The 13,753-nt window shown below is 73.2% G+C and overlaps 2 protein-coding genes across 4 annotated transcripts; one reads left to right on the forward strand and one right to left on the reverse strand.

Moving 5' to 3' along the window:
• Positions 1–1,014: 1,014 nt before the first annotated feature.
• Positions 1,015–7,305, forward strand: CACNB3 (calcium voltage-gated channel auxiliary subunit beta 3). 2 transcript variants are annotated; one of them, XM_086768825.1, is made up of 14 exons: positions 1,015–1,139; positions 1,244–1,336; positions 3,849–3,971; positions 4,071–4,193; positions 4,280–4,395; positions 4,466–4,530; positions 4,632–4,651; positions 4,868–4,948; positions 5,114–5,172; positions 5,258–5,367; positions 5,449–5,600; positions 5,692–5,787; positions 5,889–6,038; positions 6,149–7,305. In XM_086768825.1, exons 1-14 carry the CDS (start codon positions 1,098–1,100, stop codon positions 6,446–6,448), a joined length of 1,530 nt encoding a protein of 509 aa, XP_086624951.1. In that variant the 5' UTR covers positions 1,015–1,097; the 3' UTR covers positions 6,449–7,305. The 2 variants fall into 2 exon arrangements, with proteins under 2 accessions (XP_086624951.1, XP_086624952.1); XM_086768826.1 differs by lacking the exons at positions 1,015–1,139; positions 1,244–1,336 and adding an exon at positions 2,685–2,816.
• Positions 7,306–7,482: 177 nt separating this feature from the next.
• On the reverse strand, positions 7,483–13,493 carry DDX23 (DEAD-box helicase 23). 2 transcript variants are annotated; one of them, XM_086768803.1, is made up of 17 exons: positions 13,294–13,493; positions 12,170–12,375; positions 11,945–12,043; positions 11,692–11,788; positions 11,510–11,575; positions 11,206–11,344; positions 10,949–11,079; positions 10,763–10,875; positions 10,526–10,669; positions 9,987–10,212; positions 9,691–9,836; positions 9,418–9,595; positions 9,082–9,324; positions 8,775–8,926; positions 8,504–8,612; positions 8,179–8,353; positions 7,483–8,090 (listed from the first exon to the last, which is right to left on the reverse strand). In XM_086768803.1, the coding sequence occupies exons 2-17, from the start codon at positions 12,373–12,375 to the stop codon at positions 7,867–7,869; spliced, it is 2,448 nt and encodes an 815-aa protein (XP_086624929.1). In that variant the 5' UTR covers positions 13,294–13,493; the 3' UTR covers positions 7,483–7,866. The 2 variants fall into 2 exon arrangements, with proteins under 2 accessions (XP_086624929.1, XP_086624928.1); XM_086768802.1 differs by having other exon boundaries at positions 10,949–11,082.
• Positions 13,494–13,753: the final 260 nt, after the last annotated feature.

Consider the following 13,753-nt stretch of genomic DNA (forward strand, 5'->3'; position numbering starts at 1 on the left):
ACAGGCGCGTGCACGCGCGTGTGCATGCGCACGCGCGGCCCTGCACACACCCACCCCCCCCCACACCTGTTTTGCACACTCGCGGGTGCGCGCAGCCCCTTGCACACACGCAGGACTGTGCGCGCGCCCTCCCCTTGCACGCATCCGCGCCTGTTTTGCACACTTGTGCGTGCACACGCGCCCTTGCACGCAACACGTGCACATCCATCTTGCACACGCGCGGCTGCACGCCCCCTCCTCACTCCCTTGCACACGCACGCGTGTGTACACCGCCCCCCCCCCCGCAGTCAGCACCCCGACACGCGCAGCCCCCCCCCCTCACCGGGCCCCGCGCCCGTACCCCACGAGCGTGCGTGGGTCAGGCCCTGGCACCCCCCCCCACCCGTGGCCAGGCCCCCCCGCCGCGGCGGCGCCGGGCCGCGGGGAGCGCAGATTAATCATTAATCATTAATTAACAGCCGCCGCCTGGCCCGTGTCCCCGCGGCCCCACGCGGAAGTCCCGCCGCGAGGCGGGGGGGGGGGGGGGCGGTACCGGAGCTTGGCTTGGGGGACGGGCGGGGGGGCAGCTCCCTCTGTCCCGGGCTGGACCCGGCCGCCCCCGTGGGCACAGCGGGGTCACGGGGCGTGGGGCGGGCGGGCTGCTCCCTCCCCGACCCCGCCTGCCCCACGCGGGGGTATTTGGGGGCAGACGCCCCCCGTGGGGGGGAAGGGGTACGGCCGCCCCGGGACCCATCCCGATGGGATGCGGGCGGCGGGGCTCCCGCAGCCCTGGACACGCGTGGGCGCGGCAGCGGCCCCCCCGGGCTTGTCTTCCCCGGTGCGGCCCGCTCGGTCCCGGCGGCGCGGGGGTGGGTTGCGGGGAGGGTCTGTCCCCGGTGTGTGTCGTGTCCCGTTCCCCCCCCCCCCCCAGCCCCCGATGGCTGCGGGGGCGCGGGCCGGACGCCACGCGGATGGGCGCGGGGGGCGGGCGGGGGCGGGGACGCCCCGGCGGCCCCGTGTGATGCGGTGGCGGCGGCGGCGGCGCGGCCCTTCCCGGTGGAGCGCGGCGATCCGGTGGCGGGCGGCCCCGCCGGGATTCCCGGTGGGTACCGCCGGGCATGTCCGCCCCCGCGCAGCCCACCGCGCCCGGCTCCTTCCAGGTGAGCGAACCGGAGCCTTCCCCGGTGCCGGTCCGGTTCTACCCTCAGCGGCGGGGCCGCGCCGTCCCGGTGCTGACCGGTGGCCCCCGCCGCTCCCCTCGCAGAGCCCCCGGAGGCTCCCGAAGCGCAAGAGCCGTTTCAAGCGCTCGGACGGCAGCACCTCGTCCGACACCACCTCCAGCATCCTCCGCAGGCAGGTGAGCGACCGGTACCGGCACCGCCACACACGGTTCGCTCCCGGGGGCGGCGACGCTGCGGCTCCGCATTCAGGCACGGACCGGGGGTGGGGTGTGGGGGGGGGGGAGGGTGACACCGAGCTTCCCCGCCCCAACCCCGCACCGGGAGGAACCGGGCGGCCGCCCCCGCACCCGCCGCTTCCACCCCCCCGCGCCGCCCCGGGCGCCGGGACCGGTAGCACGGCAGCAGCCGCTGCCCGGCGCGGTTAAAAATAGCGAATGCTGCGTCAGGGCCGCGCACCGGGCACCGGCACTGCGGCGGGGATGGGGGGGGGGGGCGGCCCCGGGGAAACTGAGGCAGCGGAGGGGGAACGGAGCCCGGGGGAGGCGGGGAGGGGGGTCCGCCGGGCCGCCCTGCTCGGTCCGTCAACCGGCACCGGGCCGCCTCACCGCGCACGGAGCCCCCCGCCCCTCCCCGCCTGCTCCGGTTCAACCGGGAGCGGGGACCACGGCGGCCCCGGGGAGGGCGGAGGGTTCCGGTGGGGGAGGCCCGAGCTTCCCGTTTCCCTCCCAGGGCAGCACCGGTACCCCCGGTACCTCCCCGGGACCCCCGGGGACCCCGGCCCCGCGCGGCCGCTTCAGCACCTCGGAGAGGGCCTGGCCCGGCCCCGCCGCGCTGCCGGTACCGGTGCCCGGTGCCTGGTGCCGGTGCCCGGTGCCGGTCCCGCCGCTGCCCGCAACCCCCCGCCCCGCCGAGCGCTGCCCCGAGACCCCTGCTCCGGGCCTGAGCCGTCCCGGGCCGGTCCCACCGGTGCCCGTCCTGCTGCGCGGTAACGGGGCGGGCCGGGCCGGTCCCCTGGGCCCCGCCGCTGCCCCCCTCCTCGGGGGCGGGGGGGGGGGGTGGCTCCGGCCCCGCCGCAGGGCTCGCCCTGCAGACGGGGCCGCTACCGGCTCGGGGCAGGACGGGGGCCGCCGCACCGGAGCATGGAGGTACCCACGGGGACCCCCTCACCGCCGCCCCGGGACCCCCGGCCACGGGCTCCGGGGGGAGGGACGGCCCCTCCGCCGCCGCCCCGGGACCCCTCGCCCCCTCCACTCCCCGGGAGCTGCCCGGTGCCCCGGCCCGGTGCACCGCACCGGGACAGCTCGGGACCCCTGGTTCAGGACCCCACCCCGGGGGTCCCACCGGAGAGGGGCCGGAGCCCCCCCGCCAGCCCTAGGAGGGGGCAACCGCGACCCCCAACTACCCCCCCACCTAGGGCTGAGCCGGCGGGGGCGGCTCCGTGAGCCCCGGGGGGGCGGCGGGGGGCGGGGGCGGGGAGGAGCGGGGAGGGGCGGCGGCGGCGGCGCGGACAGGGCCAGGCGGAGCCCGAGCCGCAGCCGGAACCGGAGCCGGTGCCGGTACCGGAGGCGGGCGGGGCGGGGGGGTGCGGGGGGCTCGGCTCGGCTCGCCCCGTCTATGTCGTTTTCTGACTCCAGCGCTACCTTCCTGCTCAACGAGGTACCGGCTCCGGTACCGGGGGGGGCTGCAACCGGGGGGGGGGGGGCTGCGCCCCGGAGGGCGGTGATTGCGCACCGGGGCCCGTGCCCGGTGTGGGGGGGTTGTACCCAGAGCGGGGGGGGGGGGGGCTCTGCTGCCCCCCAGTCCTTTGTTCCCCGCTGCCGGTTTCGCCCCCCCGCGCTCCCCCGGCACCGGGCGTGGGGGGCGGACCCCGACCCCCGTGGCCGGAGACCCCGCGGGGGCCGATGCTCTGGGCGGGGGGCTGCATGGGGGGGGGGGGGTCGTGCTGGGGCGGAGGAGGATGCTGGAGACTGGGATGCTGGGTCGTGCTGGGGATGCTGGGAGAAGGGAGATGATCGAGGAGGGGGGCGGTGAGGATGCTGGGGGGGCTGTGCTGGGGAGGCCATGTTGGGGGGGGGGGCACGCTGGGAAACCATATTGCCTGCGTTGGGGTGGGGGGGGGTCCAGGCCTCCCCCCCCCCGCCATGCAAGTGAGGTGGGGGAGCCCCGTGTGCGGGGGGGGCGGGGGGGGCCGGTGCTGGGCCCTGTGTGCGGGGGGGGGTGGGGGGGCCGGTGCTGGGCCCTGTGTGCGGGGGGGGGCCGGCGGGGGGGGGGCCTCAGTCACATCCAGGGACCTATAAATATTTCAGCGCGGCTCCTGCGCCTGTTCCGGGCGCAGCAGGCGATGGGTGATTACCGGAGGGTGGGGGGGAAGCCAGGGGGGCTGCGCCCAGCACCTGCTGGGCACCCCGGGGTGGGGGGGGCGGCTGCGGGAGGCCCACATCCCTGGGGGGCCGAGGACCCTCAGCCTGGCTCTCCCCGGGGGTCGCCCCCCAGGCTCGGGGGCTGCACCCCAGAGCACACGCTCTGGGCGATGCCACCCGTCCTGGTGCCACCACGGACCCCCTGAGAGCGGGAAGGGGCTGGGGAGCGGCAGGGTCCCCCTCCGCGGGCTGGGCAGCGCCTCAGGGTGAGGCCTCTCTTTGCGGGGGTCCCCGCAGCCCCCCCAGCACTCAGCCCCGTCCCCCCCAGGGCTCGGCGGACTCCTACACCAGCCGGCCGTCCCTGGACTCCGACGTGTCCCTGGACGAGGATCGCGAGGGCGCCCGGCGCGAGGTGGAGAGCCAGGCCCAGCAGCAGCTCGAGAGGGCCAAGGTACCGGGGAGGGGGACACACACACACACACCCAGAGCACGGCCCTGGGGGGTGGGGCCGGGGGTCCCGGGGGTGCTGAGACCCCCTCGCCATCCCCAGCACAAGCCGGTCGCCTTCGCCGTGCGCACCAATGTCAGCTACTGCGGGGCGCTGGATGAGGAGTGCCCCGTGCAGGGCGCTGCCATCAACTTCGAAGCCAAAGATTTCCTGCACATCAAGGAGGTGAGGTGGGGTGCTGGGGGCGGGGGGGGTCAGGGCCAGGGACCCCCCCCCCCTCCCGGCCTCACCCCTGCCCTGCCCTCACCCAGAAATACAGCAATGACTGGTGGATCGGGCGCCTAGTGAAGGAGGGGGGGGACATCGCCTTCATCCCCAGCCCCCAGCGCCTGGAAGCCATGAGGCTCAAACAGGAGCAGAAAGCCAGGTAAGGACCGGACCCCCGACCCCCCCCCGGGCCCTCCAGCGCTCGCTCACCCCCCCCGCTCCTCCCCCAGGAGAGCTGGCAATGCCTCGGGCCTCGGCGACAGCGGGAACCGGCGATCGCCCCCCCCCTCCTTAGGTAAGGGCAGGTCCTGGCCCAGGGGGCTCGGGGGGGGTCCCGGAGGGTCCCCCCTTCGCTGTCATCAACCTCTGTCTCTTCTCTCTTCTCCTCTCCCCAAGCCAAGCAGAAGCAGAAGCAGGTGAGTCCCCGGGGCAGGGGAAAATGGGGAGGGGGCCGCAGGCAGGGCCGAGCGCAGGGTGGAGCGGGTGGGGACAGAGACCCCCCTCCCACCCCGCCTCCAGTCATGGGGCCATGGGGGCTCCAGGATGCCGGGGTTCTCCGAAACGGGCTCCCAGACCCCTTCCCCTCTCCGCGGTGGGAGAGCAGGGTGCTGATGCGTCCCCCCTCCCCGCAGACACAGCACATCCCACCCTACGACGTGGTCCCCTCCATGCGGCCCGTGGTGCTGGTGGGGCCCTCGCTGAAAGGATACGAGGTACGGGGCGGGGGGGGGGGGGCATGGGGCGGGGGGGGGCCAGGGCGGTGGCCCGTGCCAGGCAGATGGTGGGGCCGAGGGCTGCTGGCAGGACGCCGCGCGGCTGCCACCTCCCTGCCGGTGCCATCTGCCACCGGCTCACCGCGCCGGTGGCCCCGCTGGCAGGTCACCGACATGATGCAGAAAGCCCTCTTCGACTTCCTCAAGCACAGATTCGACGGCAGGTGAGACCCTCCCCCTTCCTCCCAGGACCCCCTCGGCGCAGGGGGGGTACCCCCCGGTCCCCACTGCCGTCCCTCTGCCCCCCAGGATCTCCATCACCCACATCACGGCTGACCTCTCCCTGGCCAAGCGCTCCATCCTCAACAACCTGGGCAAGCAGGCCATCCTGGAGCGCTCCACCACCCGCTCCAGCATCGGTGAGGGGCCGGACTGGGCGGAGGGACCCCCCCAGGGGTCAGCCCAGCCTGACACGTGGGTGTGTCGTCCCCCCCCCCCAGCTGAGGTGCAGAGCGAGATCGAGCGCATCTTCGAGCTGGCCAAGTCCCTGCAGCTGGTGGTGCTGGACGCCGACACCATCAACCACCCGGCCCAGCTGGCCAAGACCTCGCTGGCGCCCATCATCGTCTACGTCAAGGTGTCCTCGCCCAAGGTGAGGGGTGACCGCGGTTCTGGGGGAGAGGGGGGTCCCGGCTGCCCCCACTGCCCCCCCCGATGCCATCACCCTCCTCTCCCCTCCCCAGGTCCTGCAGCGGCTCATCAAGTCCCGGGGCAAGTCCCAGGTGAAGCACCTCAACGTGCAGATGATGGCGGCCGACAAGCTGGTGCAGTGCCCCCCCGTGAGCTAGCGGGGATGCCCGGGGTGGGGGGGGATGCCTGGGGCCGAAGGGGGGAGGGGTCCCCCAGCCATCCCCGACCCCTCTCGCCTGCCCCCCCCCAGGAGCTCTTCGACGTGATCCTGGATGAGAACCAGCTGGAGGACGCCTGCGAGCACCTGGCCGAGTACCTGGAGGTGTACTGGCGCGCCACGCACCACCCGCCGCACGCCCCCCACGCCGTGCCCTCGCCCACCGGCCTCCCGGGCCTGCAGGTACCCCCCCCCTCCCCGCCAGCGGCCGGCACAGGCGTGCGTGGAACGAGGGGTGGGACCGCAGCCCCCCCCACCCCGCGCCATCCCCACCGCCCCGTCCCTGCGCGCAGAGCCAGCGGCTGCTGGGAGAGCGGGGGGAGCACTCGCCGCTGGAGCACGACAGCCTGATGCCGTCGGACGAGGCGGGGGAGACCTCGCCCCAACCTTGGGGGGCCGCGTCCCAGCGCAGCTCCCGGCACCTGGAGGAGGAGGAGGAGGAGGAGTACGCGGACCCCTACCCCGACCTCTACCAACCCCACCGGCACCACAACAGCGGGCTGCAGGGCCCCGGCACGCCGGACCGCCAAACCGAGCGCAACCACGACAGGAACTGGCAGCGCAGCCGGCCCTGGGCCAAGGACAGTTATTAGGGGTGGGGAGCAGGGGGCGGCGGGGGGGGGGAACACGGCTGGGAACCGGCCCCCCCTCCACCCCGGGTGCTCCCCGCTTCGCCCCAGCCTCGCGCTGGGGGTGCTCAGACAATCTCCCTCTTTTGGGGAATCCCTCCCTCGCGCCCGCCCCCCCCGGGCACGGCCTCAGCCATAAGCACAGGGAGGGGGCTGCTGACGAGGGCACCCCAGGACGCGTCCCCCCCCTCCACCCCCGCTCCTGGGGGCAGCCGCACGCCCCCTCTCTGCCCCAGCTTCCCCTCATTCCTCGCAGCTGCCGTGAACAGAGGGTGCCTCCCCCCCAAAAAAAAAACCCCCAGGGGCCAGCTAATGGGGGGGGGGGGGGTACAGTTTTAGCAGCATCCCCCATCCCGCACAGACCCGAGGAGGCGCCCCCTCCCCTGCCCCCTGCATGGGACCCCCAGGAGGAGGGGGCCGCACCAGTTGCTTTGCTCTGCACCGATTTCGCCCAGTCCCGGTCACCGCAGCCAAGCGCTCCCCCCCCCGCCCCGGGGACGGGGGACGGAGCGGGGCAGCCGGACCCCGCACCGCGCCGGGGGGCCGACACACGGACGCGCTGCTCCACGCCTGCACTTCCCCCCCCCCCGTCCCCACCGTCCCCGCACAGCCGACACCGCACAGCCCTGTAAATACGGCGCCCGCCGCCCTCAGCCGGGGGCCGCTCAGCGGAGGGGCCCAGCACCGGGCCCAGACCCCCCCCCGGTGTCCTTTGGCGGTGGGGGGGACAGGTGGGGGCCACAGATTTGTTATAATTTCTTTTGTAGAAAGCACTGATTTCCCTGTAACCGGTTTCAGAAACAAGAGTGCACGGAAAGCGCCGGCGTCGCCGTCTCTGGCGGTGGGGGGACGCGGGGCTGGGGGCGGGGGGAACGGGCCCAGCGCTGGTGGGTGCCGAGCGCCCAAATCCTCCGCCCTCGGGGGCACCCCGAGAGCGCTGGGAGTCGGCACCCCGAGGCTGGCGGCGCCGCAGGAAGGGAGAACACGAGGAGGAGATGTCCGGCAACGCGGCTGCGGGTTTATTCCCGCAGCCCGGAGTTTCAGCTAAAAAAGGGACGAAGGGAACGCGGCCCCGGGGACAGCCCTGCCGAAAAAACCCAGCACGCGAAGCCCAGCGCCGGCCCGGCCCCGGCAGCGGGCGAGCAGGGAGGAACCTGCCCCCAAACAGCCTTCGGCGGCGCCACCGCCCCGCAGGGAAAGGGGCTGGGAGAACAGGGGGGGACGTTGGGGGACAGCCCCGGCCCCAGTCTCTGCTGGCGGCAGTCCCAGCTGCGCAGGGGCCTGGGGGGGGCTGGGAAAAGAGCGGCCAGAAACGTCCCGGCGGCCCCTGGCCCCGCGGGTTCCGTCGTCCCCGAAGGGGGGACAGCGGTCCCACCAGGGACTCAGGCGAAGATGGTTTCCTCCCGCCGCTTCTTGGTGAGGATGGTGCCGGGCTTGTGCTGGGCGTCGGGGTGGTTGGCCAGCTCGGGCGGGCAGGAGGACACCGGGCTCTCCAGGATGGCCTGCTTCAGGTCGTAGAAGACCGTGGAGTCCTCCTTGGTGAGGAAGGTGATGGCCACGCCGCTCTTCCCCGCTCGGCCCGTCCGCCCGATGCGGTGGATGTAATCTGCAGGGGGGCGGCGGGGTCAGGCAGGGCCTCGGGGCCAGGCACCCCCCGCCGCGCCCCGCAGCCCCCCGGCCCGGCCCCAGCTCACCCTCGATGTTCTTGGCCATGTCATAGTTGACGACCATGGAGACGTCGTGGATGTCGATGCCGCGTCCGGCCACGTCCGTGGCCACTAAGATGTCCTTGGCCCCGGCCTTCAGGTTGGAGAGGGCGAACTCCCGCTGCTCCTGGCCTTTGCCGCCATGCAGGGTGCAGGCGTTGTACTGCGGGACAAGGAGGGGGTCAGCCAACGCCGGGGGCGCCCGGAGCCACGTGGCGGGGTCCCCACGTGGGGACGGGGGCGCAGGGGCTCGGGACGACCCCCACACGGCACAGCCGAAGTTGAAGGGGGCTCTGGCCTGGCCCAGACTCACCCCCATCTTCTCCAGGGACTTGGCCAGCACGTCGCAGCCCTTCTTCTGGTTGACGAAGATGATGATGGGCGGGTCGAAGCCCTGCTCCAGGATGGCCAACAGCTTCTTCCTGTTGGGGAGAAGGACAGTTGGGCAAGGAGAGGCTGAGGGGTCGCGCAGGAGCCCCTCCGCTCTCCAGGGTTTCCCTCCCGGAGCTCCCTACCCCTCCAGCGCCCCGGACCACCCCCCCAAGACCCATCCTCCCCCCTCCAGCCAGCGGCCCCCTCCGCACCTCTTCTCTGACTCCGACATGAGGAAGACCTTCTGCTCCACCCGCTCGTGGGGTTTGCCGGCGGAGCCGATGTAGACCACGGCCGGACGACGCAGGTAGCTGCGGGCCAGGCGCTCCACCGCTGGCGGCATGGTGGCGGTGAACATGACGGTCTGCGAGGGAACGGGGCAGTGAGCCACGGCCCCCCCCGGGGCAGGAACGCGGCTGCCGCCGCCTTGGCCCGCTCTCCAGCGCCCCGAGTTGTCCCCGCTCAGCCCCACGGGAGCACCCACAACGCCACCACCCCGGGTCTCTCGCCCCCACCCACCTGTCTGTACTTGTGCTTCCCCGACTCAAAGTTGGCCAACATCTTCTCGGGGTCCTCGGCCTCGTCGGTGTCGGGTTTTTGGTTGGTGACGGGCATGTGCTCCAGGATCTTCTGCACGTCGGGCTCGAAGCCCATGTCGATCATGCGATCTGCCTCGTCCAGCACCACGTAGGTGCAGCGACTCAGCACCAGGTACCGGTTCTCCAGCACGTCGATGAGACGCCCCGGCGTGGCGATGACGATCTGCGGGGCCCGGAGGGTCGGCGTCTGCCGCCTGGGGCTAAACCGCTCCCCCCGAGGTCCCCCCCACCGCCCTCCCCAGCGGCTAACGCTCACCTCGCAGCCCATGCGAAGGCGGAAGCCTTGGTCCTCGCGGGAGATGCCTCCGATGACGGCCACCGTGCGGATGCCCAGAGGCTTCCCAAACTTGATGGTCTCCTCCTCGATCTGCTGGGCCAGCTCTCGGGTGGGGGCCAGGATGATGGCGTAGGGACCCTGGTCCGACTCCTCAATCCTGCAGCGTGACGGGGCAGGGCCGCGTCACCCACGGGGCGCCGCGCTCCTCGCCCTCCGCGGCGTCGCCCCGCCGCCCGGCCCCGTCCCGCCTACCGATCGATCTTGGGCAGGGTGGTGATCCACACCAGCAGCGGGATGAGGAAAGCCGCCGTTTTGCCGCTGCCGGTCTCGGCCACGCCGATGATGTCGCGGTTCTGCAGGCCGATGGGGATCGCCTGGCGCTGGATGGGGGTGGGCTCCTGGCGAGGGGAGCGGCTGATTTAGGAGCAGAACTTCCCCTCCTTGTCCCCCCCCAGAGTCGACGCCAAGACCCAGCCCTTTTCCCCGCCCTCCAGCTCCCCAAAGGGCCGTTGGGATCTGCCGGCCGTAGCCCCCCTCCCCGTGCCCACCTTGTAGCCGCACTTGTCGATGACCTCCAGGATGTGGGGGGGCAGGGAGGAGTCCTTCCAGGAGCGAATGGGGTTGGGGATCTTGCCCCCCTTGGTGGTGATGCTGTAGTCCTCGCGGAAGATGCGCCAGTCCCTGTCCGTCATCTCATCCAGCTTCTTCTGGGACCAGTGCCGGTCGTCCCAGCGCTGCTTGGCCTCCTTCTTCCGCAGTTTCCGCAGCCGGGCTCTGGGCGGGGGGCGAGGAAGGGGACGGGTTCACCCCGAGGAAGGGGACGGGTTCACCCCGAGGAAGGGGACGGGGCTCACCCCGAGGAAGGGGACGGGGCTCACCCCGAGGAAGGGGACGGGCTCACCCCGAGGAAGGGGACGGGTTCACCCCGAGGAAGGGGACGGGGCTCACCCCCTCGCCCCGCTGCCCACCCGAAGGACATGCTGCAGGCCAGAGCCACCCCCCCAAACTTCACACCCTGGCTAAGCAGAGGCAGCCGGGACCCCAAACGCCCCTCGGCGCCCTCCCGGCTCCGCCCAAGCGCGCTCACTCCTCCTGCTCCTTCTCCTCCAGCGTCCGCCTCTTCTCCATCAGGTCCCCGTAGAAGCGCGACTGCTCCCGTTTCTGCTGCTTCAGGTCGATCCCCGCGATGAAGCCCCGGCCCAGCAGCTGCACTTGGTGCCGCTCCTTGTACCTAAAGCGGGGGTGGCAGCGTCAGGGGCGGGGCTGGGGCTGCCCCGCGCCCCCCCGGCAGCGCCCCCAGCCCCAGGGGCGCCCCCCGACTCACAGGGGGTTGTAGTCGATGGAGGTGTCTTCCGACGCGTCCCACTCGAACACGAACTTGCGGTCGTTCAGGTGCCGCGTGCGTCTCCGCTTCTTCACTCCTCCCAGGTAACGCTCCTGCGGGTGGGAGAGGGTCGGCGGGGAGGGAACCCGGGCCCCCCAGCCCCCCCAGCCCGGCCCCCAGCGTTACCTTGATGGCGTGCAGCTCTTTGCTCTTGTCTTTCTCCTCCCGGATCTTCTGCCTGCCCTCCTCGTCCTCCGTGCCGTTGGTCTCTCGCTCCATGCGCTCCCGGCGCTCCCTGCGCTCACGCTCCTGGGGGTCTTCTGGGGAGCAGGGGAAGGGTCTCAGAGCCAAGCACCCCCCTCCCCAGGGCCGGAGGGGCTCCGGGGGCGCGTCTGCCCCAGCCCCTGGCAGCCAGGCAGACCGTGGCGGGTACGCCACCATACCCAGCATCTTCCTCCCCATCTCCTGGAACTGCTTCCTCTTCTTCCTCTCCTCCTCCAGCAGCCGCTGCCGCTCCTCCACCTCCTGCTGCCGCCTCCGCAAGGCCTCGGCCTCCCGCTCCGCCTTGGACAGGAACTTGGGCTGGGACAGGAGAGGGGAAGGCTCACGCTGGGACCGGCTGTGACCCCCTCCACTGCCTGGGCTGCCCCAGGACAGGACCGCCCGCCCCCCTCCCAAAACACCCGTCTCGTACCGCAGGCAGGGTACGGGAGAGCCCCGGCGTAGGGAGGAGGCTCCCGCTCCTACCTTGGCTTCCGCCTCCTCTTCAGCCTTCTTCTTAGCCAGCAGCTCCTCCAAGGACAGCGGCTGGGCCTGCGAACGTGGGGCCGGACGGTCAGCAGCCTCCAACGGGGACCCTCGGCCTCGCCAGAGCGATCCCCCACCCCGTGGAGCCATTCCCAGCCGAGCCCCCTCTGCTCCCTCCTCACCTTCTCCTTCTTCAGGGCGTTCTCCTCTTCCTCCTCCGCTTTCCGCGAGTCTCGCTCCTTCCGGGACTTCGAGTCCTTCCCTCTGCTCGGGGACAAGCTTCCCAGCGAAACGAAGAACAATCAGGCACCGAACGCAGCGCCCAGGGTCACGCCGGGAAAATCCCGCTCTCCCGCGGAACAACGCTTCCTCCGGGGAACAGCCCTGGGGTGCTCGCAGGAGAGCGGCGACGCCCCAAAAAGAGAGGGGGCTCACCTCGATCGCTTCCTGTCCTTGTCCCGCCGGTGGCCATCCTTCTCCCGGTCCCGGTCCTTCTTGTTTCGGTCCCGGTCGCGCTCTTTGTGCCGGCGGTCTCTGCAGAGCGGGGCAGTCACGGCACGGCCCCGGCCCGACCACCCGCACCCGCCCTTTCGCGGGGCCATTACGGGCACGGGAGAGCTCTTGCCTAAAAAGCCGGGGAGCCCCCTGAGCGCCTCTCACCTCTCTGTCGACTTGGACCGGGAGCGGGACCGCGAGCGGCTGCCTCGTCTCCTGTCCCGGGACCGGTGCCGCTTCCTGTCCTTGGAGGGGGAACCCTTGCGGTCCCGCTCGCGGTCCCGGTCCCTGTCTGGGGAGCGGGAGCGCTTCCTCTCCTCCTTGGCAGGGGACACGTCCCGGTCCTTCTTGTCTGTCACTTCTCCGGCCATCTGCGGGACAGAGAGTCAGGCAGAGCGGGGAACCGGTGTGGGGGGAACCCCAGGAGGGAGCGGGAGGGCTGAGGAACCCGGGGGGGGTCCACGGGACCCAGGGGGGTGCAGGGGACCTAGGGGGGGAGTGGGGAGAGCCAGGAGACCCAGGGAGGGAGCGGGAAGGGAGTAGGGAGGGCTGGGGACCCGAGAGGGTGCTGGGGGGCTGCGGAGACCCGGGGAGGGAGCGGGAGGGCTGGGGACCCGAGAGGGTGCTGGGGGGCTGCGGAGACCCGGGGAGGGAGCGGGAGGGCTGGGGGACCCGAGAAGGTGCCGGGGGGCTGCGGAGACCCGGGGAGGGAGCGGGAGGGCTGGGGGACCCGAGAGGGAGCCGGGGGGCTGCGGAGACCCGGGGAGGGAGCGGGAGGGCTGGGGGACCCGAGAAGGTGCCGGGGGGCTGCGGAGACCCGGGGAGGGAGCAGGAGGGCTGGGGGACCCGAGAAGGTGCCGGGGGGCTGCGGAGACCCGGGGAGGGAGCGGGAGGGCTGGGGGACCCGAGAGGGAGCCGGGGGGCTGCGGAGACCCGGGGAGCGAGCGGGAGGGCTGGGGGACCCGAGAAGGTGCCGGGGGGCTGCGGAGACCCGGGGAGGGAGCGGGAGGGCTGGGGGACCCGAGAGGGAGCCGGGGGGCTGCGGAGACCCGGGGAGGGAGCGGGAGGGCTGGGGGACCCGAGAAGGTGCCGGGGGGCTGCGGAGACCCGGGGAGGGAGCGGGAGGGCTGGGGGACCCGGGCGGGGGCACAGGGGACTCAGCGAGGGAGCGGGAAGGGAGCAGGGAGAGCTGGGGGATCGAGGGGGCGGCACAGAGGACCCGGAGGGAGCGAGGAGAGCTGCGAGACCCGGGGAAGGGCTGGGGGACCCGGGGAAGGGCCGGGGGCTACCGGGGATGCAGGCCTGGCCCCGGATGCTCGCTGCAGCCCGGTGATCCGGTAGCGGGGTCCTCCAGCCCCTCCGCGGGGACCCCCGGGGCCTTCCCGCGGGAGAACCCAGCGGCCGCGGGCCCCTCGACCCGGCCCGCGCTCACCGCCGCCGTCCGCAGGCCCAGGCCTCAGCGCCGCCCCGCCGCCATGTCCGCCGCGGGGCAGGCCGGGAAAACGAGGCCGCGCCACCCCCTGCCCGCAGTGGGACTACAACTCCCGGCAGCCTCCGCGCCGCGCACAGCACCGCCCCGCCCGCCGATCCCTCCGCCCCGCCCCGCAGATCCCTGCGCGCCCCAAGCCCCGCAGCGACCCCCCCGTGGCAGCACCCCCCAACCCCATTCGTACCCCATGGCCAAGCTGGGGGGACCAAGCAGAGCCTGGAGGGGGCCCTGATGGGGTCCCCGTGGAGGCACCCAACGGC

This window comes from Chlamydotis macqueenii, chromosome 29 (genome assembly GCF_036417535.1).
Source record: "Chlamydotis macqueenii isolate bChlMac1 chromosome 29, bChlMac1.mat, whole genome shotgun sequence".
Lineage (NCBI taxonomy): Eukaryota > Metazoa > Chordata > Aves > Otidiformes > Otididae > Chlamydotis > Chlamydotis macqueenii.